At 33.9% G+C, this 25,695-nt stretch overlaps 1 protein-coding gene across 2 annotated transcripts in view; it reads left to right on the top strand.

Moving 5' to 3' along the window:
• The window catches only part of STPG2 (sperm tail PG-rich repeat containing 2), a 624,720-nt gene extending 603,913 nt beyond the window's left edge, over window positions 1-20,807 (top strand). For both annotated transcript variants that reach the window (XM_068542062.1, XM_068542060.1), the window contains 2 exons: window positions 16,086-16,136; window positions 20,773-20,807. In XM_068542062.1, the coding sequence (XP_068398163.1) occupies window positions 16,086-16,133 (48 nt within the window). In that variant the 3' untranslated portion in view covers window positions 16,134-16,136; window positions 20,773-20,807. The remainder of the gene's footprint in view (window positions 1-16,085; window positions 16,137-20,772) is intronic.
• The last annotated feature ends 4,888 nt before the right edge of the window (window positions 20,808-25,695 follow it).

Below are 25,695 nucleotides of genomic sequence, written 5' to 3'. Positions count from 1 at the left end.
CAGCACATAAAAAAGGTCAAACACCACAACCAAGTTGAATTCATCCCAAATTCACAAGGATGGTCCAACATACATAAATCAATGTGGAACAACACATCAACCAAAAAAAGGAGAAAAACCACATGATCATCTCAATAGATGCAGAGAAAGTATATGACAAATTTCAACATTCATTCATGATAAAAAAATCTTAAAAAAGTGGGTATAGACAGAACATATCTCAACATAATAAAAGCTATTTATGACAAACCCACAGCCTATATAATAATGGTGTAAAGCTGAAAGCCTTCCCACTAAAATATGGAACAAGATAAGGATGCCCACTCTCACCACTTCAATTCAACATAGTATTGGAAGTCCTAGCCACAGCAAGAAAAAGAAATAAAAGTTATCCAGTTTGGAAGGGGAGAGGTAAAATTGTCACTATATGCAGATGACATGATACTATATTTAGAAAACCCTAAAGACTCCACATAAAAACTGCTAGGACTGATAACTGAATTCAGCAGGATAGCAGGATACAAGATTAACATACAGAAATTGGTTGCATTTCTTTACACTAAGAATGAAATATCAGAAAGAGAATGTAAAAAAAAAAAAAATACCTTTTAAAATTGTGCCAAAAAAATAAAATACTTAGGAATAAACCTGACCAAGGAAATGAAACATTTATATGGAGAGAACTATAAACTATAAAACATTAAAAAAGGAAAATAATGATGATTCAAAGAAATGGACAGATATCCCATGCTCTTGGATGGGAAGAATTAATATTGTTATAGTGGCTATACTACCCAAAACAATCTACAGATTTAATGCAATCCCTGTCAAATCACCAAGGGCAATTTTCACAGAACTAGAACAAATAATCTTAAAATTTATATGGAACTGTAAAAGACCCGGAAGTGTCAAAGCACTCCTGAAGAAAAAGAACAAAGCAGGAGACATAACCCTCCCAGACTTCAGACAATACAACAAAGCTACAGTCATCAAAATGGCATGGTATTGGCACAAAAACAGACATATGGATCAATGGAACAGAATAGAGGGCCCAGAAATAAACCCACACCCCTACAGTCAATTACTCTTTGGCAAAGGAGGCAAGAATACACAATGGGAAAAAGACAGTCTCTTCAGCAAGGGGTGTTGGGAAGTTGGATAGCCACATGTAAATCAGTGAAGTTAGAAAACAGCCTCACACCGTACACAAAAATAAACTCAAAATGGCTTAAAGACTTAAACATTAGACATGATACCATAAAACTCCTAGAAGAGAACATAGGCAGAACATTCTCTGACATAAATCATACCAGTGTTTTCTTAGTCTCCCAAGGCAATAGAAATAAAAGCAAAAATAAACAAATGGAACCTAATCAAACTTACAAGCTTTTGTACAGCAAAAGAAACCATAAACAAAGTGAAAAGACAGCCTATGGAATGGGAGAAAATATTTGCAAATGATGCGACTGACAAGGGCTTAATTTCCAAAATATATAAACAGCTCATACAACTCAACATCAAAAAAATAAAAAGCCCATTCAAAAAATGGGCAGAAGACCTAAATAGACATTTCTCCAAAGAAGACATACAGATGGCAAACAGGCACATGAAAAGATGCTCAGCATCACTAATTATCAGAGAAATGCAAATCCAAACTACAATGAGCTACCATCTCAAACTGGTCAGAATGGCCATTATTAAAAAGTCTAAAAATAACAAATGCTAGACAGGGTGTGGAGAAAAGGGAACCCTCTTACACTGTTGGTGAGGATGTAAGTTGGTGCAGCCACTCTGGAAAACAGTATGGAGGTTCCACACAAAACTAAATACAGAGTTGCCATATGGTCCAGCAATCCCACTCCTGAGCCTATATCCCAACAAAACTATAATTCAAAAAGATACACGCACCCCTATGTTCATAGCAGCACTATTCACAATAGCCAAGACGTGGAAGCAACATAAATGTCCATCGACAGAGGAATGGATAAAGAAGCTATGGTACATATATACATGGAACACTATTCAGCTGTAAAAAAGAATGAAACAATGCCATTTGCAGCAACATGGATGGAACTCATCATATTAAGTGAAGTAAGCCAGAGAGAGAAAGACAAATACCATATGATATCACTTATATGTGGAATCTAAAATATGATACAAATGAAACAGAAACAGACTCACAGACATAGAGAACAGACTTGTGGTTTGCAAGGTGGGGGTAGGGGAGGGATGGAGTCAGAGTTTGGGGTTAGCAGATGCAAATTATTATATATAGAATGGATAAACAACAAGGTCCTACTGCATAGCACAGCAAAGTATATTCAGCATCCTGTGATAAACCATAATGGAAAAGTATATATATGTATATACATATGTGAATCACTCTGCTATACAGCAGAAATTAACACATTGTATATCAACTCTACTTCAATTTAAAAAAAATGTATCCAGCATTCTAGTATCATACAGAATAGTTTTCCTATTCTAAAAATCCTTTGTGTTCCAACTATTCATCCTTCCCACACCGCTAACCCTGGGTAACCTCTCATCTTTTTACTGTTTCCATAGTTTTGCCTTTTCAGAATGTCATAGTTGGAACCATACAGTATGAAGTCTTTTGTCTTCTTTCACTTAGTAATATGCATTTAAGTTTCCTCGATAGGTTTTATGGCTTGATAACCCATTTCTTTTTAGACCTGAATCAAATCTCATTGTCTGGGTGTACCACAGTGTATTTATCCACTCATGTACTGAAGCTTATCTTTGTTGCTTCCATGTTTTGGCAATTATGAATAAAACTGCTATAAACATCTGTGTGGAGGTGTTTTGTAGACAAAAGTTTTTAACTCATTTGGGTAAGTACAATTCATGTGGACTGTATAGTAAGAATAAGTTTAGTTTCGTAAGAAGCCACCAAACTATTCCAAAGTAGACGTACCATATTACATTCTGATCAGCAATGAATGAGTTCTTGTTCTACATCCTCATCAGTATTTGGTGTTGTCGGTGTTTGGGCTTTTGGCCATTCTGATAGATGTGTAGTGGTATCTTGTTGGTTTAATTTGTAATTCTCTAGTGACATATGGTGCTGAGCATCTTTTCATATGCTTATTTGTTATGTGTATATCTTCTTTACTGAGATGTCTGTTTAGATCTTTTGCCCATTTTAAAATCAGATTGCTCAGTTTTAAGAGTTCTTTGTATGTTTTAGATAATGGTTCTTTATCAGATATGTCTTTTGCAAATATTTTCTCCTAGTCTGAGGTTTGCCTTTTCATTTTCTTGACAGTATTGTTGGCAGAACAGAAGTTTTCAATTTTAATGAAGGCCAATTAATCATTTCTTTTATGGGTTATGCCTTTGATGTTGTACCTAAAAAGTCATCGCCAAACACAAGTTCATCTCGTTTTTCTACTATGTTATCCTCTAGGAGCTTTATAGTTTTGCATTTTACATTTAGGTCAATTTGGATAATTTTTGTGAAGGGTGTAAGGTCTGTGTTTAGTTCCTTTTTGTGTGCATATGGATGTCAAGTTGTTCCAGCACTGTTTGTTGAAAAGACAGTCTTTGCTCTGTTGTATTGTCTTTGTTCCTCTGTCAAAGATCAGTTGACTATACTTGTGTGGATCTTTTTCTGGGCTTTTTATTCTGTTCCATTTATTTTTGTCTGTTCTTTCACCAGTACCACAATATCTTGATTACTTTGTCAAATGTAATGTATAGTAAGTCTTGAAGTTGGATATTTTAAAAATAAAGAACAGAAGCCATTTTAGAATCATATAACTAATTTTATAAAATGACAATTCTATTTTTGCTATATTGGGACTAATTTATAAAACATTATCAGAAGTTCTTTCTAGAAAATTTAAAAGACTATCAGCATACTTATTATATAAAACAATACAATAAATATCGTCTCATATTACCAGTTTGTGAATAATCAGGATGATTTCCTAAAATAAAATCCTAGACCTGATATACATTTGTGTTTTCTTCTATTTATTCTACTGTTCCATTTTTTAAAAATTTAAACATTTATATTTGCATGAGCCCACAATGTGAAGATACTATTTATACTCATTTACAAATCTCATTATTCCAGTACCTATGACCTTTGAGTACATCCTTTTCCTGTTGACTTGAAATGCCAATTTTACCATATGCTAAATGAATATGTTTATTTTAAGCCTAGCAGGTTACTTTTCCACTGAATTTACCACCTGTCTTGGGGCTTGAGCCATACTGTTTTAAGTATTATAGATTTATATTATTTTATAATGTCTGGTACTATCTCCCACACCTCTCCAAATCTTTCTCAGATGGACCTTCAATTTCAGACCCTTTCAGTTCCAGAAGCCTTTGGGGAAAGGTATAGAGAGAGAACTGGTGCAATGAATAGCCACTAGAAGAGTTTCATTTCTTTCCTCTGCTCTAGATAAAGCCTGACATACCTCCACTCCACTTCTATGTCTCCACTGCCCAAATTCAGACATGCTAGTGTCTCAGCTTTGTCTGGCTCCTATTGTCAGAAACAAAGTTGACCATGATAATGTCTAAGTTCATTTCGTGTGCTGTGCCATGATTGAAACTAGGGTCCTCACAAAACTATACTGACTCCAGAGGAGAGAAGACCAGATGGCAGAGTAGAAGCCTTGTGCTCACCTCCTCCCATGAGAACACCAAAATCATAACTAACTGCTGAATAACAATAAAGACTGGAACTTACCAAAAAAGATATTCTACATCCAAAGACAAAGAAGAAATCACAACAAGATGGTAGGAGGGGCACACTCATGATATAATCAAATCCCATAATCACTGGGTGGGCAACCCACAAACTGGAGAATAATTATATTGCAGAAGTTCGCCCATAGGAGTGAGGATTCTGAGCTCCACGTCAGGCTCTCCAGCCTGGGGGTCTGGCGTCAGGAGGATAGCCCCAAGAGCATTTGGCTTTGAAGGCCAGTGGGTCCTGATCACAGCAGCTCCACAGGACTGGGGGAAAAAGAGACACCACTCTTGGAGGACACACACAAGATCTCCATGTGCACTGGGACCCAGGGCAAAAGCAGTGACTTTATAGGAGGCTGGGCCAGACCTACCTGCTGGTCTTGGAGGGTCTCATGGGGAGGTGGGGGGCAGCTGTGACCCTCTCTTGGGATATAAAAGCTGGTAGTAAATATATCGGGGAGTACTCATCTGAAGGCTGACATCTTGCTTGGGACATTAGCACCAAGGCGTGGTCCAACCAACAGCCTTAGGTTCCAGTGCTGGGTTGCCCCAGGCCAAACAACCAGCAGGGCAGGAAAACAGTCCCACCCAGACAGAGAGGCTGCCTAAAAACTTCTGGAGCCCACAGCAACCTCTAGACATGCCCCTTCACATGGCCCTGCCCACCTTAGGGCCAAGTCTCAACTCCACCCATCAGTGGCAGGGACCAGAAGCAAAAAATATAAAGTCCCACATCCTGTGGAACTGAGTCCACAAACATAGGTCAGAACCTACCCTTGGACCAGCTGGTCCCTGGCCATTGGATGACAAGAGGGGAGTGTACTGCTGGGACACATAGGACATCCCCTACAGAGGGCAACTTCTCCAAGGTAAAGAAACATAACTAACCTTCCACATACATAAAAATACAAATAGAAGTTTAGACAAAATGAGACGGCAGAGGAACATGTTCCAGATGAAGAGACAGGATAAAACCCCAGAAGAATAATGAAGAGGCATGGAGATAGGCTATCTACCCAAGAAAGAGTTCAGAGTAATGATTGTAAAGATGATCCAAGAACTCAGGAAAAGAATGGATGCACAGAGTGAGAAGTTACAAGAAGTTTTTAACAAAGAATTAGAAAAAAACAAAGAACAACTGAACAGTTGAAGAACACAATAATTGAAATGAAAAATGCACTAGAAGGAATAAGTAGCAGAGTAAGTGAGGCAGAAGAACAGATAAGTGAGCTGCAAGACAGAGTGGCGGAAATCACTATGGAACAGAGTAAAGAAAAAAGAATGAAAAGAAACAAGGACAGTTTAAAAGACCTCTCAGACAATGTCAAATGCACCAACATTCACATTATAGGGGTCTCAGAAGGACAAGAGAGAGAGAAAGAGCCTGAGGTAATGTTTGAAGACATAATAGCTGAAAACCTCCCTAACATGGGAAAGGAAGCAGTCACCCAAGTCCAGGAAGCAGAGAGATTACCATACAGGATAAACCCAAGAAGGAACACACCAAGACACAGTAATCAGACTGACAAAAATTATAGATAAAGAGAAAATATTAAAAGCAATGAGGGAAAAGCAACAAATAATACACAAAGGAACCCCCATAAGGTTATCAGCTGATTTTTCAGCAGAAGATCTGCCAGTAAGAAGGCAGTCACAGGATATATTTAAAGTGATGAAAGGGAAAAATGTACAACCAAGAATACTCTACCCAGCAAGCTCTCATTCTGATTTGATGGAGAAATCAAAAGCTTTACAGATAAGCAAAAGCTCAGAGAATTTAGCACCACCAAATCAGCTTTACAACAAATGCTAAAGGAACTTCTCTATGCAGAAAAGGAAAGGGCACAATTAGAAACAAGAAAATTATGAATGGGAAAGCTCACCAGTCAGTAAAGGCAAACATACAGTAAAGGCAGGAAATCATCCACACACAAATATGATATCTAAACCAATAATTGTGAGAGGAGAAGAGTACAAATGCAGGGTATTTGAAATGCATTTGAAATAAAGCAATCAGCAACTTAAAACAATCATGTATATATATACATATAGACTGCTATAACAAAACCTCATGGTAACCACAAACCAGAAATCTACAATAGATATACACACAAATAAAAAATGAAATCCAAACACAACACTAAAGAAAGTCATTAAATCATGAGAGAAGAGAAGAAAAGAGAAAGTAGGGAAAAAGACCTACAAAAACAAATCCAAAACAATTAACAAAGTGGAAATAAGAACATACATACCGATAATTACCTTAAATGTAAAGGGATTAAATGCTCCAACCAAAAGACATAGACTGGCTTAATGGATACAAAAACAAGACTCGTATATGTGCTCTCTACAAGAGACCCACTTCAGATCTAGAGACACATACAGACATAAATTGAGGGGATGGAAAAATCAGACAAAATAGACTTTAAAATAAAGACTGTTACAAGAGATAAAGAAGGATACTACATAATAACCAAGGGATCAACCCAAGAATATATAACAATCATAAATATATATGCACCCAACATAGGAGCACCTTGATATACAAGGTAAATGTTAAGAGACATAAAAGGAGAAGTTGACAGTAACACAATAATAGTGGGGGACATTAACACCACACTTTCATCAATGGAAAGATCATCCAGACAGAAAATCAAGAAGGAAACACAGGCCTTAAATGACACATTAGACCAGATTGACTTAATTGCTATTTAATTGATGTTTATAGAGCATTCCATCTGAAAGCAGCAGAATACACATTCTTTTCAGGTGCCCATGGAACATTCTCCAAGATAGATCACATGCTGGGCCACAAAGCAAGCCTCGGTAAATCTAAGAAAATTGAAATCATATAGAGCATCTTTTCTGATCACAATGAGATTAGAAATCAACTACAAGAAAAAAGTGCAAAAAGCACAAACACGTGGAGACTAAATAATATGCTGCTAAACAACCAATGGATCACTGAAGAAATCAAAGAGGAAATCAAAAAATACCCAGAGACCAATGAAAATGAAGACACAATGATCCAAAACCTATGGGATGGAACAAAAGCAGTTCTAAGAGGGAAGTTTATAGCAATATAAACTTACCTCCAGAAACAAGGAACATCTCATATAAACAACCTAACATTACACCTAAAGCAACTAGAGAAAGAAGAACAAACAAAACCCAAAATTAGAAGGAAAGGAATCATAAAGATCAGAGCAGAAATAAATGAAATAGAGACTAAAAAAACAATAGAAAAAAATCAATGAAACTAAAACCTGGTTCTTTGAAAAGATAAACAAAATTGATAAACCTTCAGCTAGACTAATCAAGAAAAAAGGGGAGAGGGTCCAAATCAATACAATTAGAAATGAAAAAGGAGAAGTTACAAGGGATACCACAAAAATACAAACAATCATAAAAGACTACTACAAACAACTATATGACAAATAAAATGGACATCCTAGAAGAATTTGTCCATTTCTTAGAAAGATACAATCTCCAAGATGTAACCAAGAAGAAACAGAAAATATGAACAGGCCAATCACAAGTAATGAAATTGAAACTGTGATTAAAAAGCTTCCAACAAACAAAAGTCCAGGACCAGATGGCTTCACAGGTGAATTCTATCATTCTATCAAACATTTAGAGAAGAGCTAACATCTATACTTCTGAAACTATTCCAAAACATTGCAAGGGAAGGAACACTTCCAAACTCATTCTATGAGGCCACCATCACTGTGATACAAAAACCAAACAAAAATATCACAAAAAAGGAAATTACAGGCCAATATCACTGACGAACATAGATGAAAAAATCTTCAACAAAATAGTAGCAAACCAAATCCAACAATACATTCAAAGGTTCATACACCATGATCAAGTGAGATTAATCCTAGGGATGCAAATATTTTTCAATATCTGCAAATCAATCATTATGATACACCACATTAACAAATTGAAGAATAAAAACCATATGATCATCTCAATTCATGCATAAAAAGCTTTGGATAAAATTCAACATCCATTTATGATAAAAACTCTCCAGAAAGTGGGCACAGAGGGAACTTACCTCAACATAATAAAGGCCATTTTTGACAGACAAGCAGCTAACATCATACTTAACAGTGAAAAGCTGAAGGCATTTCCTCTGAGATCAAGAAGAAGACAAGGATATATGCTCTCGCCAGTTTTATTCAACATAGTTTTGCAAGTCCTAGCCACAGCAATCAGAGAAGAAAAAGAAAGTAAAGAATCCAAATTGGAAAAGAAGAAGTAAAACTGTCACTGTTTGTAGATGGCATGATATTATACACAGAAAATACTAAAGATGCTACCAGAAAACTACTAGAGCTCATCAGTGAATTCAGTAAAGTTGCAGGATACAAAATTAATACACAGAATCTGTTGCATTTCTATACAGTAACAATGGAAGATCAGAAAGAGAAACTAAGGAAACAATCACATTTACCATTGCATGAAAATAATAAAATACCTAGGAAAATACCTACTTAAGGAGGCAAAAGACCTGTACTTCAAAAATTGTAAGATGCTGATGAAAGAAATTGAAGATGACACAAACAAATGGAAAGATATACCATGTTCTTGGATTGGAAGACTCAATACTGTTAAAAATGACCATACGACCCACGATAATCTACAGATTCAGTGCAATTCCTATCAAATTACCAATGGCATTGTTCACAGATCTAGAACAAAAAATTTTTAAATTTGTATGGAAACACTAAAGACCCTGAATAGGCAATAGCAAACTTAAGAAAAATAAAGATGGAGGAATCAGGCTGCCTGACTGCAGACTATACTACAAAGTTACAGTAATCAAAACAGTTTGGTGCTGGCACAAAAACAAAAATATTGATCCATGGAACAGGATAGAAAGCCCATAATTAAACCTATGCACATATGGTCAATTAATCTGCAACAAAGGAAGCAAGAATATACAATGGAGAAAAGACAGTCTCTTCCATAAATGTTGCTGGGCCAACTGGGCAGATACATGTAAAAGAATGGAATTAGAACATTCTCTAATACCATACACAAAAATAAACTGAAAATGGATTAAAGACCTAAATATAAGACCAGATACTATAAAACTCCTAGAGGAAAACACAGGCTGAACACTCCTTGACATTAATTGCAGCAATATCTTTTTGGATCTACCTCCTAGAGTAATGAAAATAAAAACAAAAATAAACAAATGGGATCTAATTAAACTTAAAAGCTTTTGCATAGCAGAGGAAACCATAAACAGAAAAAAAGACAACCTATATCATGGAAAAAAATATTTGCAAATGATGCAACTGACCAGGAATTAATCTCCAAAATATACAAATAGCTCATATAGCTCAATATTAAAAAAGCAAACAACCTAATCAAAAACTGGAAGATGATCTAAAAAGTCATTCCTCCAAAGAAGACATATAGATGGGCAACAGGCACATGAAAAGATGCTCAACACTTATTTATTAGAGAAATGCAAATCAAAATTACAATGAGTTATCACCTCACAGGGATCAGAAGGACCAACATCAAAAAGTCTACAAATAATAAATGCTGGAGAGGGTGTGGAGAAAAAGGAACTGTGGGTGGGAATGTACATTTGTACAGCCACTATAAAGAACAATATGAAGTTTCCTTAAAAAACTAAATATAGAGCTTCCATATGATCCTGCAATCCGACTCCTGGGCATATATCTAGAAAAAAACGTAATTCGAAAAGATACATGCACCCAATGTTCATTGCAGCACTATTTACAATAGCCAAGACATGGAAGCAACCTAAATGTCCATCAACATATGAATGGATAAAGAAGATGTGGTATGTGTGTGTATATATATACACACACACACACATATATATGACTATTATATATAATATTATTAAATATATAATGGAATATTAGCCTTAAAAAAGAATGAAATAATGCCATTTACAGCAACATGGATAGACCTAGAGATTATCATACTAAGCTAAGTAAGCCAGACAGAGAAAGACAAATATCATATGATATCATTTACATGTGGAATCTAAAAAAAGTGATACAAATGAACTTATTTACAAAACAGAAATAGACTCACAGACGTGAAAAACAAACTTATGGTTACCAAAGGGGAGGGGGGAGGGATAAATTAGGAGTTTGGAATTAAAATATACACACTACTCTATATAATATAGATAACCAACAAGGACCTACTGTATAGCACAGGGAACTATATTTAATATCTTGTAATAACATATAATGGAAGAGAATATAAAAAAAGAATATATACATATGAATCACTTTGCTGTACATCTGAAACACATTGTAAATCAACTATATTTCAATAAAAATTAAAAAATTCAAAAAAACCCTCTACTGACTCCAGTATTTTAATCTCAATATTACACTACTTAATTATCTCTAGATTGAGAATGACAAAATTTCAGCTTCCTGAAGTGAATATTTCTACTTGGAAGTAGGTTGAGGATGGGGGATAGGAAGCCTGAATCAGCTCTCTAAATCTCCTTCAGTCCATTCCCATCACTATTATATCTACCTGTAATTGTTTGAAAATTTCAGCAGATAGATGTTCCATCCCTGTTTTTCATTAATAGAGTTTTCCCTAATCATATGTTTCCTTGGCCATATCTGTGGGAATTTGAGTAGGAGGAACACTTGATGCCAGCTATAAAGACAAACCAACAAAAAGACATCAGATGGAAAGTCTCTCATTTACATTTTATTTAATTCATAAATTTATATACATCTGGCTTTATCTCATAATCCTTCCAACTGCTACAATAGAAACTCATTCATTTTTTCTAATACTAGTAACTCCAAATATCTTATGCTATGGATTTTATCCTCTTTCTATACTTTCTGGGACATTTTACTATCGGTTATGCCCTCTTATTCTCATCAACAGGGTAATTTCTCATCTTTAAATAGTTTTAAATCTCCTCTGTTAAAAAAATAAAACTAAAATTATAAACCAGTATTTCCAGATGCTTCATTTACCTCTGGTTTTGTCTTTCTCTTTTCTATCCTTGAAGCTAAGTTCTTGAAAAAGTTTCTCATTAATGCTGTACTTTCTTCTCCTCTTCTCAATTTCCTCCAGTCTGGCTTATATTCACTTTAGCTTACCTCAACTAAGTTAATTAGTGTACTCCTTTTGTTTCAAAATGAAGAATGTTTTTCAGTCCACTTATTATTAAACTTCTCAGCAGTGTTGAAATGTTGGTACACTCTCTTCTCTTGGCTTTGCTGACATACTACTCTGCTTTTCCTCCTGCCTCTCTGCCTGCTCCATTTTTGTCTTTTATAGCCTCCTTTCCCATATATGGCCATGAATTTGGTTTCGTAAATTTGACCCTGGGTCCTTATCTTGTACTATAATCTCTCTATAGTCTATTTGCAGACAACCTGCAAATTTTCATCTTTAACCCATTCTTCTCCTCTGAGCTTCAGACTATAGTCTTCCCTGCTTCCAGAAGATAATTGTAACCTGAAAAACCTCTTGCTGAGTAATTCTCATTTAAGAAAATAAATAAAAATAAATAATTCCCATTGAAATTGGTGATACACAATTATTTCAGTAATTAGATAATACACACATGCTATTCAATGTTTTTATAATAAAAGCATTAATGCAAAATATAGTAATGAATGATCTTTCTGAAAAGTATATCAGAAAATCATCTCTCACCCTGTTTTTAATAAACCTCAGTGGTCTCTAATCACGTTCATCATAAAGACTCCTTAACTTGGCTTATTTACCTCCAAAGCATCATACCTCGTGATGCCTCTGTTTCTTTATTCCACTCCAGGCCCACTGGTCTTCTTTCAGTTACTAGAACACTCTACAGAGTCTTTGCTTATATTGATCTCTGAGGCTGGAGTACCTCCCTCCATCCCCCCATCACCATTGCCTAGCTAAGCTCTATCCTTCCTTCAGACTTCAGTTCAAACATCACTTCCTTAATGAAGCCAATTATTGCCCTTCCTTGGTCAAATCTTCCAATTTGTCTTATGTACCTCTTCTTAAGAGTTCTTATCACTGTTTGATTTTATGTTTATTTTATGATTATCTGATTATTGGTAGTGGATTTCACAAGGCCTGAAATTTTATCTTATTTCTTGACAATTTTAACATTAGACCCGAGTACAGTGCCTGGTATGTTGTAAGCACTTGATATCCACTTGTGGGATAAATGAGAGAAAGGCGGAATAAATGGAATTTACCCAGTTTTCCTTTTTTACACCATGAAAATTTTGGATTACGACTATATTTTTGGGAGTAATTCTGTGAACATTGGTTCATTGTTCTGTTTTGTAAATAAGTTCATTTGTGTCTTTTTTTTAGATTCCACATATAAGTGATATCATATGATATTTGTCTTTGTCTGACTTATTCCACTTAGTATTATAATCTCTAGGTCCATCCATGTTGCTGCAAATGGCATTATTTCATTCTTTTTTTATGGCTGAGTAGTATTACATTGTATATATATACCACATCTTCTTTATCCATTCATCTGTTGATGGACACTTAGGCTGCTTCCATATCTTGGATATTGTAAATAATGTTGCTATGAACACTGGGGTGCATGCATCTTTTCAAATTAGTGTTTTCATTTTATTTGGATATATACCCAGGAGTGGAATTGCTGGATCATACAGTAGTTCTAATTTTAGTTTTTTGAGGAACCTTCATACTGTTTTCCTTAGTGGCTGCTCCAATTTACATTCCCACCTATGGTTTTCTGGGGTTCCCCTTTCTCCACATCCTGGCCAACATTTGTTATTTGTAGACTTTTTGATGATAGCCATTCTGACAGGCATGAGGTAATATCTCGTTGTTTTGATTTGCATTTCTCTAATAATTAGCAATATTGAGCACATTTTCATGTTTCTGTTAGCCATATGTTTATCTTCTTTGGAGAAATGTTTGCTCAGGTCTTCTGTCCATTTTTTGATTGAGTTTTGTTTTTTTTTTTGATATTGAGTTGTGTGAGCTGTTTTTATATTTGGGATATTAACCCCTTGTTGGTCACATCACTTGCAAATATTTTCTCCCATTCCATAGGTTGTCTGTTCATTTTGTTGATGGTTTCCTTTGTTGTGCAAAAGCTTTTAAGTTTCATATTTTCCCATTTCTTTTAAGGTTCATTAAGATCCCATTTGTTCCTTTTTACTTTTGTTTCCTTTGCCTTAAGAGACAGATCCAAAAAAAATATTGCTATGATTTATGTCACAGTGTTCTGCCTACGTTTTCTTCTAGTAGTTTTATACTATCCCATTTTACATTTAGGCCTTTAATCCATTTTGAGTTTATTTTTATATATAGTGTTAGAGAGTGTTCTAATTTCATTCTTTTACATGTAGCTGTCCTGTTTTCCCAGCACCACTTATTGAAGAGACTGACTTTTCCCCATTGTCTATTCCTTCCTCCTTTGTCATAGATTGACCATAGTGCGTGGGTTTATTTTTGGGGGTCTCTATTCTGTTCCATTGATCTATGTGTCTCTTTTTGTGCCAGTACCATACTGTTTTGATTACTGTAGCTTTGTAGTATAGCCTGAAGTCAGGGAGTGTGATAACTCCAGCTTTGTTCTTTTTTCTCAAAATTGCTTTGGCTATTCAGGGTCTTTTGTGGTTCTATATCAATTTTTGGATTATTTTTTCTAGTTCTGTGAAAAATGTCATGGGTATTTTGACAGAGATTGCATTAAATATGTAGATTGCTTTAGGTCATATGGACATTTTAACAATAGTAATTCTTCCAATCCACTTAACAGGATATCTTTCTGTCTCTTTGCATCAGAAATTTATTTTTAAGTAACTTGATGCAAATATTTACTTTCTGGGAGGACACTATACAAGTAATAATAATAATAATGACAATACTTGATACTTAAATAATGGTGTTGATATGCCAGGCTTGATATGCTTTAAATATATTAATTCATTTAGTCCTCAATACAATACTACAAAATAGGTATTATTTTATCATCCTCATTTTCCAAATGTGAAAAACAAAGCACAGAGAGTAAGTAAGTAAGTTGCTTAAGGACACAAAGAAAGCACATAGCAAGGGTGTGGTCATAGAAAGTCCATGCTTTTAATCACTAAGCTATATTGCTTCTCAAGAACAAAGACTACTTTCTATATTTAATTCAATTAATATACCAAGAAAGTTTGTATAGGGTGGATAACATTGTCTCTATTTGAAAAATTAGGCAACTGAGGTTCATAAAGGGGAGATAACCTTCCAAACATCACAGATATTATAAGTGTACAAGTCTAAAATTTCACTGAGATCTATTAAGTATCCTTTTTCATGAAACTGGTTCTAAATCTGTAATTCTCATCCTATCACATGTAGACAATGAAACAATATACATCTATGAATGCAGTATTCTCAAAAATATGTACTTATCGGCTGTGCATCTCAATACCCAACTTCTTTGTATATCCTGTTACACAGTGTTCTTGGTGGGGGCATGAAAAAAAGGGTATGTGTTGATAGGGCTATGTTTGGACTGATACCAGTCATATAGGAGACACTCAATCCATATTGGTTGAATGAAATTCCATAATTTTGTCCATCAGTCATCTCCTTCTAGCAAGAGACTCAATGGGCATTCCTCACAGCAGTTGTAAATTAGGCACTGGGGTTTTGTTTGTTTTTGTTTGTTTTCTAGTTTTTAGAGTAGTTTCAAATTTTGTCTTTCTCAATATTTTCATTGGTATGTGAATGCTGAATGCAAATGAACTTTTGTTACTGCATGTTCACTATACTAAAGATAGTTTTGGACAGATGGTAAGCATTTAATCAATATTTGTTGAAAGGATAAATGTTGAGAGAAGACACATCTGGGAAACGAATATCTACTTTCATTAGAAGTAAAATTTGTTTTGAGAATAAAATTATTTGATATTAATATATGCAAAACACTATGTATTTTTTTCAAAAAATGGTTAAGGTTTCACCAAAGATTTTGGTCTCTCTCAAATATGTATGCTTTTTGGGAAAACTATTAAACATACTTTAGTTAACCTCATGACTAGTAACTTTTTTACAGTTTAAAGTACATTTATATATATTAACCCTAAGAATCTAAATGTGTAAGATATTAATGAATAGTGTTAGTATGTTACAGAAGTTATTTACATTAATGAATCCATTATTGATTTATGTAAAATAATTTTTTAAAGTTTATGAATGATGTAATTAAGATGTTATTCTTTTGTTTCAATATCCATAGCTCAGTCCGTTTTTAAGACATTCTGTTCTGAAAAGAACATTTAATGTCACTCTATCAAATCTTTTCCCAATTAAAAGAGAAAATGTTTCAATTATAGAACAAAAGAACAAACAAAAACACCGGGAAGCAAAGTAGAATCTTCTAAATGGTAAGTGTGCTTGCTTGTCCTCATTGAATCACATGGCTGCTACATTTTTACAATCCATAATTTAACTGTCATACAGAATCTCTGGGTGACATAAAGTTTTTCTGTTTTCAAAGCAATATATTTGCATCCCTATTCTAAAGATTGGTTATATTTATGGCCCCAAGGAGTAATTAAGGGATTATAGTAGAGGACAATCTGCATGCTTCTAGAAATGAGTACCAATCTGGTCAAGAAGAGCTATTACATTTTCATTTTTATAAAGCCTGCTTTTCATTTACCTTTGTTGCCAAGATAGAATAGTTACCTTAATGAGGTAAAGGTGACAGACTTTCTTTTAATTAACATGTTTTTCAATACAAAGTAATTGAAAATTAAGGCAATCCTTAAGTCAGTTATCGTGAGATTACATTTCATTGATATTTAGGCTTTTTTGACCAAATTGTACAATCAAGCAAGATTGCACTAAGATAGATAAATAGCTGTTATTGAATTATGGGTTAAACACTGACTATATAATAATGACTGTGACAGTGGTTTCGACTTTGATTTGGGGGGTGGGGAGGGGGCTGGATTTAAATAATTTGATGTTATTGTATTCCAGACAAAAATTCCTTTTCATTTTGGTATCCATACCACCAAGTGGCATTATATTTCAGGAACTAACTGAGATTATATTAATTGCTAGGGAACTAGACTCTAAACAGAAAATTATTTATTAAAGTATTACAATAAAATATAAACTTTAATATCTGATATATCATTAGACTACTTACTGGTCAGTAGATCAAATTCATATAGATGTCATCTGAGTTTATTCCTGCTTACAGTCTAGACCTCTGCTGTCCATTATGGTAGCCACTAACCACATGTGACTATTGAGCACCTGAAATGTGGCTATTTCAGTTTGAAATGAGCTGTAAGTCTGAAATGCACACCAGATTTTGAAAACTTAATTTGACAAAAAGAGTATAAAATATCTGATTAATAATATTTTATATTATTTGTTGAAATGGTGGTATTTAAGATATATTGTGTTAAAATATACCATTATGCTTATTTTCATCTGCTTATTTTTACTTGTTTAATATGGTCATAGGTCATATTATATTTCTATTGAACAGTGAGGATCTAGAACATCCATGTTTAGGAATAGTGAATTCATCAGTAAATTATGCTGAGAAAGAATGTCTACAATAATGTCTCATTTTCAATTCCATTTCACACATTATACTTTTGCTTCTGTTATATGTTTTGTTATGACAGGGAGCAATAGCCCATTAACTTTACTCATAATCATTATTAGTTATTAATATGCAGTATTTCCTTTAAAATGCAAAGATTTAAAAGCAATTTCATTTCATTTAAAACCACTGCCTTACCATTTATGGTATAATTGTCATAATTTTCAATTCTATATCTATTTTTGGCCCCAAAGGGGTTATTATCATTTCTTGAGTTATATTCATTTAGACTTACCCACGTGTTTATCTGTTCCATTGCTCTTCATTCTGTCTTTCATTTCTATGCTTCTATTTGGGATCATTATTCTTCTATCTAATGAACTCCTTTTAATGTGTAGGTTCATGTAGATTTGCTGTTGAGGAGTCCTCTCAGTTTTTGTTTGGAAACATTTTTATTTCTTTTTCATTTTTGAGGAATATTTTTCCTGGATAAAGAATTCCTGGTTCACACATATTTTTGTTCAGCATTTTAAAGACGTCACTTCATTATCTTCTGCATGTTTCTTTTATGAAATGTTTTTTCTTTGAATATAATGTGTCTTATCTGGCTGCTTTTTCAAATTTTCTTTATGCATTTAAAAAAGTTAATTTTACTCTAATATGCCTAGGTTTTCTTTCTCTCTGCCACAATTCTCCTTGGTATTTGCTAAAGTTCTGGATTGTGTGGATTGATGTCCTTTTATCAATTGTGGAAAATTTTCACATTATCTGTTAAAATATTGCTTTTATAACATTTTATAACATTCTCTCTCTTCTTATTTTGAAAATATAATTACAGATATTAAATCTTTTTATTGTATGTCATATACCCTGGATTTCTTTTTCTATATTACAGACTCTCTTTTCTCTCTGTACTTCGGTCTGTATATTTGCAAACAATCCCTCTTCTAGATCACTAATCCTCTCTTCAATAGTCTAATCTGCAGTTAAACACACTGTTGCATTCTTAATGTCAATTATTATATTTTTAATTCTATAATTTCCATTTGATTATTGTTTATAAATTCCAGTTATATGGTGAGATTCTCCATCTCATCAACAATTTTGTTAAGCTTCTTACTCTTCAGTATTTTAAAGGCCTTAATACATAACTCCAACTTTGATTCACCTTTGGATCTGCTCATATTGTTTATTTTCTTAGTTTCTGTCTTTTAATTCTATCTCCTGGCATGCCTAATAAATTTGATTAAATGTTGGTTTTAGCTTATGAAAAATTATAGAGATAATTTGATGTTTTGTCTCATACTATCTTCCTCCAGACAGAATATTCTTCTGCTTTCTCTCAGGCATCTTAAATATGGAGAAAACCAATTTTTTCCAGTGTGGGATTTTGCTTGTTTAGGACTGACCTTCCCATTTTTGTGAGAATTGATCTAATTCTCATCATCCATGTTCCTAGGGTATAACATTTCTATGATCCTAACAGGAAGTCAGTGGTAATCACTAGAGTTCCTCCCCTAACATTTTTTCCTCCATCCTGTGACACTGCCAAACACTCTGTGCAGATGCCCAGATCTTTACCTTCCACTTCTGACTCGACTTCTTAGACTCTTGACCCAACATCAAATAAAATTTAGCAATGGCTTGAGGGGCCAAAAAAAAATGACACATTGCTAGACTTTCATCAGTGTTCTCTTTTCTTTGGAACTTTTGTCCCCTCAAGTCCTGCTATCTTGGACCTGAACTATAAGGTTTGTTTCTATAGACCCTAAGAAGGCCAGAATCTCAGCTTGGATTCCTATCTACTTCATGGCTGTCTTCTTAGCCTTAGGAACTACAACAGTCCTCCAAGGCAATGTTACGCTCAAAGTTGTGCCCTCCCCATCCTTCTCACCAGGTTCCTGGCCCTTACAAGACATGGTTGTCTGTGTAGCTCTCCATTCTCCTGACTAGATATAAACAACAATAAATTCCCTAATTTTTCTCAGAGACTTGGTCTGCAACAAGTTACTCTGCCATATCTGAAATTCTTCCTTTACTATAGTTTGCCAAGCTCTTTGCCTTTTACCACTCAATTCTTGAAATCATATGTCTTTGATGAACATTTATAACTAATCTTTCCTAGACATGTAACTATATGCTCATCACCCAACTAAAAGTATACAGTATTTTTAAGAAACTATATTTATTAACTTACTTGCATATTTATTTCTCTGAGGATTATTATTGTCACATTATAAACTAAAAGAACATGTTAAGATTATATGTTTAATTATTTATTTTTACATGGTGCCACAAAATAAGTCCTTCAAAAATGTTTTCATGTCCCAGATGTGCCCACCCGCATCCCAAACCCTCTGTGCAATAAACCTTCAGAAGACAAAGCAGACTAGCTCCTTGTTTAACATTTCCATTACAGATGAACAAAAAGACTGATTCCATCTTTTCTCTTTATATACTCTCCTATCATTACCACTAGAGAACCTTAAAAAAAGGACATCAGATTTGGATTCAGAATTATTCTGCATTTCAGTAAATATAGTGTCATTTAGAGGCTCCCTCCTTTAATTAACTTTCAGGAAAAACAATTTTATTTCACAATTAGAGAGGAGTCTAATGCTTGGCTGAGCTACTACATTAACTCTAAAGAAAAATGAGTGAGTTAACATGTTCAAGTGGCTGCTATCAGCTCCACTCATGTTTGGGTGAAGGGGGAGCAAGCTAGATAACAGAGGAGTGTTGGATGATTGAAAATTGGGAAAGAATCACCAATTGAATGTCAAATAGCAAGGATGATGTCACCAAAACAAATTCTCTGGACTTCACAGGTTTAGCCTGGATCAAATAACCACATTTTGCTCAACTGTTCCTGGTCATAATGGAAATAAACATAAAATATTTTTGGCATGTATAGTGTCACATACATGAAACTTCGTGAAAAAATTGATTTCTCCTAAGATGAAATCTAGTACAGCCTTTTATGTGCTACAAGTACATTTTAAAACCAATTATATTATAAAGGATCTTCATTCCTCAAATATTCATCAATGAATAAATCAGTATATCAAATTATATTTTGAAAGTTTTATCAGTTTATTTAGTTGTGACTTCTGTCAGTTGATACTTCATCTTACTAAATTCACTATTATTACGATGTAACATCCAAACAATTGCAGGTATAATATGTATTTTAATATATACTTTCAAGTACCCTGAATCTCTAGAAGAGTCATTAGGACAATCCAAAAGCTAGGATTTTGGCATAATATGAAATACTTGATATCAGCGATACTTAGTCAATTTGGTTAGGGGAAAAAAGGTATTTTGTGAAATTTTTGTATATTTTTAAATTTGAGGTGATGTAACTAGAGGAGCAATCTGAGAGAATATTTTGCCTTAGGTTGAGTAGTACAATAAAGATACCACTTACTGAAAGAGGCTTTCTTTCCCCACAGATATATTCCAAAGTTATTATCTATTAATATAAAGGTAAGCTGACAGTTCTCTCACAAAGAAGTAATTCCATTTTGATGATGTCCTCCATCAGTTGCTCAAAGAAACATAATTGCTCTTCTAACCTCAAGAGATAGAAAAATCTGTTCTTGCAAGACATTTAATTATTTTTTCCTCAAAAATTTTCCTATTACAAAAACAGTATGTGTATTTGTTGCATTCTTTCTCAATATATATTACTAGTGCTTTCATACAAAATATAATGCTGAATAAAGACATCTGATGAAAAGTCTTTTTCACTTTAGACTCTCATTCTGTGTCCAGAGAATGCAATTACTTTCCAAATACCAGGCATGCTGAAACAAAGCAAATGATGTTATTATGTATATGTGTTATCCACTTGACTTATTTTCTTACTCTTTCTCTGAAATTATAAAAGTGGAGAATAAAAATCATAAAAGGAATGGTCAGTATGTTTTACTTTTTGTGAGTTTTATGTGCAAATAAGAGAGCAAGGAAAAAGTGATTGAATTGTGGTAACACAATTTAATTCCAGTAGCCAATATATTTGGGGAAGATAGATAAATATGAAATTCCAAGACTTGGGGTTAATGTTCTACTTCTAACATGGTCTTGAAAAGCAAATCAGTTAGAGATAAGGATTTGGATCAATAGATCTTAATTTTGGGGGGGAACATAATTATTTCCCCTTTGAAATTTTGATAAAACTTATGGAAATTTAATTAATAAAAATGGACTTATGCTATTTTTAGAATGGCATAAATTTTAGAACCTAAATTTTATCTAAACTTTAGAACCTAAAATTTAGCATAATTTCAAAGGATTCAAGTCCTGAAATCTTTCAATATATTCTGGTTTAAGAAAACTTTATCTAAAATATTTCCACTAGCGCACCTAGAATTACTCATGTAAGACTGGAACAATAAAACCCAGAATAAATGGTCAATGAATACTTGCTCTTCCATTGGATTCGTGAATTAAATTGAATTGAATTGGAAAAACAGCACAGAACTGAGGGTTGATGGAAACCTTGAGCTCGTGTCTTGGCTAGGAAACGCTAAGTGAATTACTTAATCACCTCGTTCTTTGTTCTATGGCTGTAGAATAAACAGTTGGTGTGCTAGGTTAGTAGTTTTCAAACACAGACACTGCTTCATAATTACCAAATGAGTTGATAAAACAATACGACTTCCCCATCTAACAACTCCCCAACTACTGTGGTCTGTATCCTTGGTTGGAGCCCTGGAACCTGTATTGTCCTCTAGGTGTTAATGTGATGAAGTTAAACTGTAGCTACATAGCCCCCAAGGTTTCTATTATCCATATAGTATTTTTTTCAGCAGTTACTTTTTTATGTCATGTGACCATGTAAAATAGAATTCTGGTCACAGAAAATTCAGATGACCAGGAACATTTGAATTGTATTACATATATTGCAACACGCTTGCATGTATTCTTTTATGATAAAACTTTATAGAATAATTTTTATTGTCTTTGACTTAATTCTATTCTTCTATATTACATGATATGAAAATCTGTTCATGAAAGAAAAATGAAAATTTAGAATGCGGGAGACAGTTGCCAGTCACAGCTCTTAAGACAATACAGTTCTTACATCTGTAATCTTGAATTGTTTAAAAATTTTCTAGACCAGAATTGGAAAAACATAAGTTGGAAGAACTTCCTCCCTACCCACCAACTAATCCTCTCCAGCAATTTCATCCAGTAAGTCTCTTATTTGCTTTTAGTTAGTTTTCATCGCTTTCAACTGAACTATCACTATCACTTAAAACATTAGGTTTTCTTGAGGAAACTTATTCTTATTTGATGATTATAGAGCTCATTTCAGGGAGGCAGTTTTTTTGTTTAGGAATATTTTTTAATCATCTTCTTTAATGTTTTAGTCCTTTAATGTTTTAGTCCTTTAATGTTACTCACCAATTTAATCTTTGCTTAATATGTTAATGTTCAAGATATTAAATGCTATTACAAAAGGGATTTCACAAGCAGGACAATCCATCATGTGGGCGCTCTCAAAATTTATACCGTTACTCTTACACTGTCACTTTTTTCCTGTGTTGCCCAGGGTTGTCATTAGCCGTGGTAACATAAACAAATTCCTGCTCTTACTCACACCAGGGTATGTTGCCTAAAGTTCCCCATGTGGGAAGCAGCTAAATTATGCTATGACTTGAATAATCTTCCCTTGTGACTTCTAATTCTACGTCCAATTTTAAAGACATTTGTTTTCTTGCTCTCTGGCATTTTAATTAATATAGCTTATTTCTCCCAATCAGTAGCTATTTAAAAACTAGTTTTGTACCTCAGTTTTAGCAGTTCTGGAAAATTATTATCTAACTCTTTACCTCCAAGGTTGCTGAAAATGTATTTTATGTGCCTTATTTTAAGTTTTCCATTATTTTAAATCAGACCTCCCCAATGATTATTCCCAATAATTACTATGGTACTAAAGGAGATCTGCAGTTGGTTAAATCCACAGATGCAGAACCACAGGTTTGGAAAGCCTATGGAAAAGTTATATGCAGATTTTCCAGTGCGCACGCATTGAGGGCCCTAACCCCTGCATCGTTCAAAGCACTATATACATATATTTTAAAAGCTGAGTTTTACCTATAAAATGCAAGATAAAAAAGGTTCTTTGATTTGTAATCTTGTGCTCATAAATACTGAATATTTATTTATGTAGGTTAAGTGGTATTCTTAATATTACTTATACCTAGAATTCTAATAAATGTCAAGCACTAAGAAAATCTTAGTCTTGTCTACAGAACTATCTCTTATATGTATTTATTGAATTTATAGTAAGCTATCTCTCAATTTTTTTACCTAATTCTTAAAAAGATATGGCGTATGTTTTCTTTATGCTCTTTTGAAAGTAAGATACTATAGAAGAAAGGATACAAAGATTTTGGGGATGGTTTTTGAGCCAATGATGTTCAGTTGGAGATAAAACTTTTGAGCGGGGCTTCCCTGGTGGTGCAGTGGTTGAGAATCTGCCTGCCAATGCAGGGGACACGGGTTTGAGCCCTGGTCTGGGAAGATCCCACATGCCGTGGAGCAACTAGGTCCGTGAGCCACAACTACTGAGCCTGCGCGTCTGGAGCCTGTGCTCTGCAACAAGAGAGGCCGCGATGGTGAGAGGCCCGCGCACCGTGATGAGGAGTGGCCCCCGCTTGCCACAACTAGAGAAAGCCCTCGCACAGAAACGAAGACCCAACACAGCCGAAAATAAATAAATTAATTAATTAATTTAAAAAAAACAAACAAAAAAAACCTTTGAGTTATGGGGATTAACATAATGAAGAATATAATTTTCTGAACAATAAGAAATCCACATAAAAGAAGGTAACATCAAATCATGAGGTACCAATTAATTTTTCACAAGGCAGTTTCTCATAAAGATGCAACAGATAATTAAAAAGCAAACTGACATCAAGAAAGAAAATTCAGGGCCCATGTCTTGGTCAGGGCCCCCTCAGGACTAAATCTCTTTGTAATACATCTGTGTCTAAAATCATATTTTGCTATATTAAGTAACAAATATTAAAAATAATGGCTAAGTTGTCAAGAAAGTTTCATTACACATCTACTTAACATGACAGTGAAGTACAGAGTAGGTTGAAGAAATGTGGCTATTAAAAATAATTAAATTTTTAAATTGATAGTATTTAAAATGTTATAGCTCAGCTATCAAGATAATTCAGATATCCAGAATGATATATACCTGTGCATTATGATTTTATCTTTATGTGAGGTAGATCTTATTGATGAATTGTCTTCAGTTTACCTTGGTGCCTATGCATATAGTTTTCTTTACAATCAAAGATCTGAAGTTGGATTTAACATTATTCTTAGCAGATGATATCATAGGGTAGGCATAAATTCTTTACTGAAGATTATCTTCTCTTCCCATGGCTAAATATGCCTTAAATCTTGTAAAATGATTTGTAAAAAGAGACATTATTCCAAAAATACAAATTATCTCATTTTGAATTTAATCTTGTAAACTGCTTTGAGGGTGAATAGAGATCTACGTAATCTATAGGATTATATGGAACATGACACTTAAACCCATCTTCTTAGAGAGTGGTTCTTACTTGCCTAAATTTTTGTTCTTTTTTAAACAATAGTGAAACAGGGAAATTGAATATAGCATTAATCAGAATTTTATGTAAAAATAATAATATATTGTATGCTGTTTGCTAAGGGGTCACAGAGCAAATTTTTAAGCAAAGGAAGGGTTACTGTCCCAGATCCTGTGCCTAAAGCTGTTCACTCTCAATTAAAGTCATGCAATTAATACCCAAGGATAATTTTTCATGAATGTCAAATAAATGTAAACTGCTGATCCTATAACAAGAAGTTAACTACCAGTTGATCTTTTGTGCAATAGGTCATTGTTTTATTCAGCAATAAAAATGCTTTAAATTTCCTTTATCAATTGAAAAGGTCTTGCTATATTATAGTCATTCTCAATGTAACTGGTGGTATAAATTCATAGAATTACAACATTCAAGGACTTTTCACAACTTCCAGCTCTCAGAGTATAAACCAAATTCTGCAATGAAGAAATGTATACAAAACTGAGGAACTCCATAATATTTTTCTTAAATTGCAGGGAGTAGATCTAAATGTCTTTGTACCCTTGATATTTTTATAAATACAATATTACAAACTCTTAAAAAGCAAAGTCCTCAACTTGTATATCTTCGTATCACCCAAAGCGCACAGCAAAATGTTTTGCATGTAATAGTCAGTTAATACATGTAAATTTACTGAGATCAATCTGGCATGAGCAGAATTTATGATAAAATAAGAGATACAGCAAAACAAAGTAAGGTTTTTCTTTTTCTTTTGCTCGGGTTAAATGTTATCGAAAGTAT

This window comes from Eschrichtius robustus, chromosome 4 (assembly GCF_028021215.1).
Source record: "Eschrichtius robustus isolate mEscRob2 chromosome 4, mEscRob2.pri, whole genome shotgun sequence".
Classification (NCBI taxonomy): domain Eukaryota; kingdom Metazoa; phylum Chordata; class Mammalia; order Artiodactyla; family Eschrichtiidae; genus Eschrichtius; species Eschrichtius robustus.
This window is presented reverse-complemented; position numbering and strand designations above follow the sequence as displayed.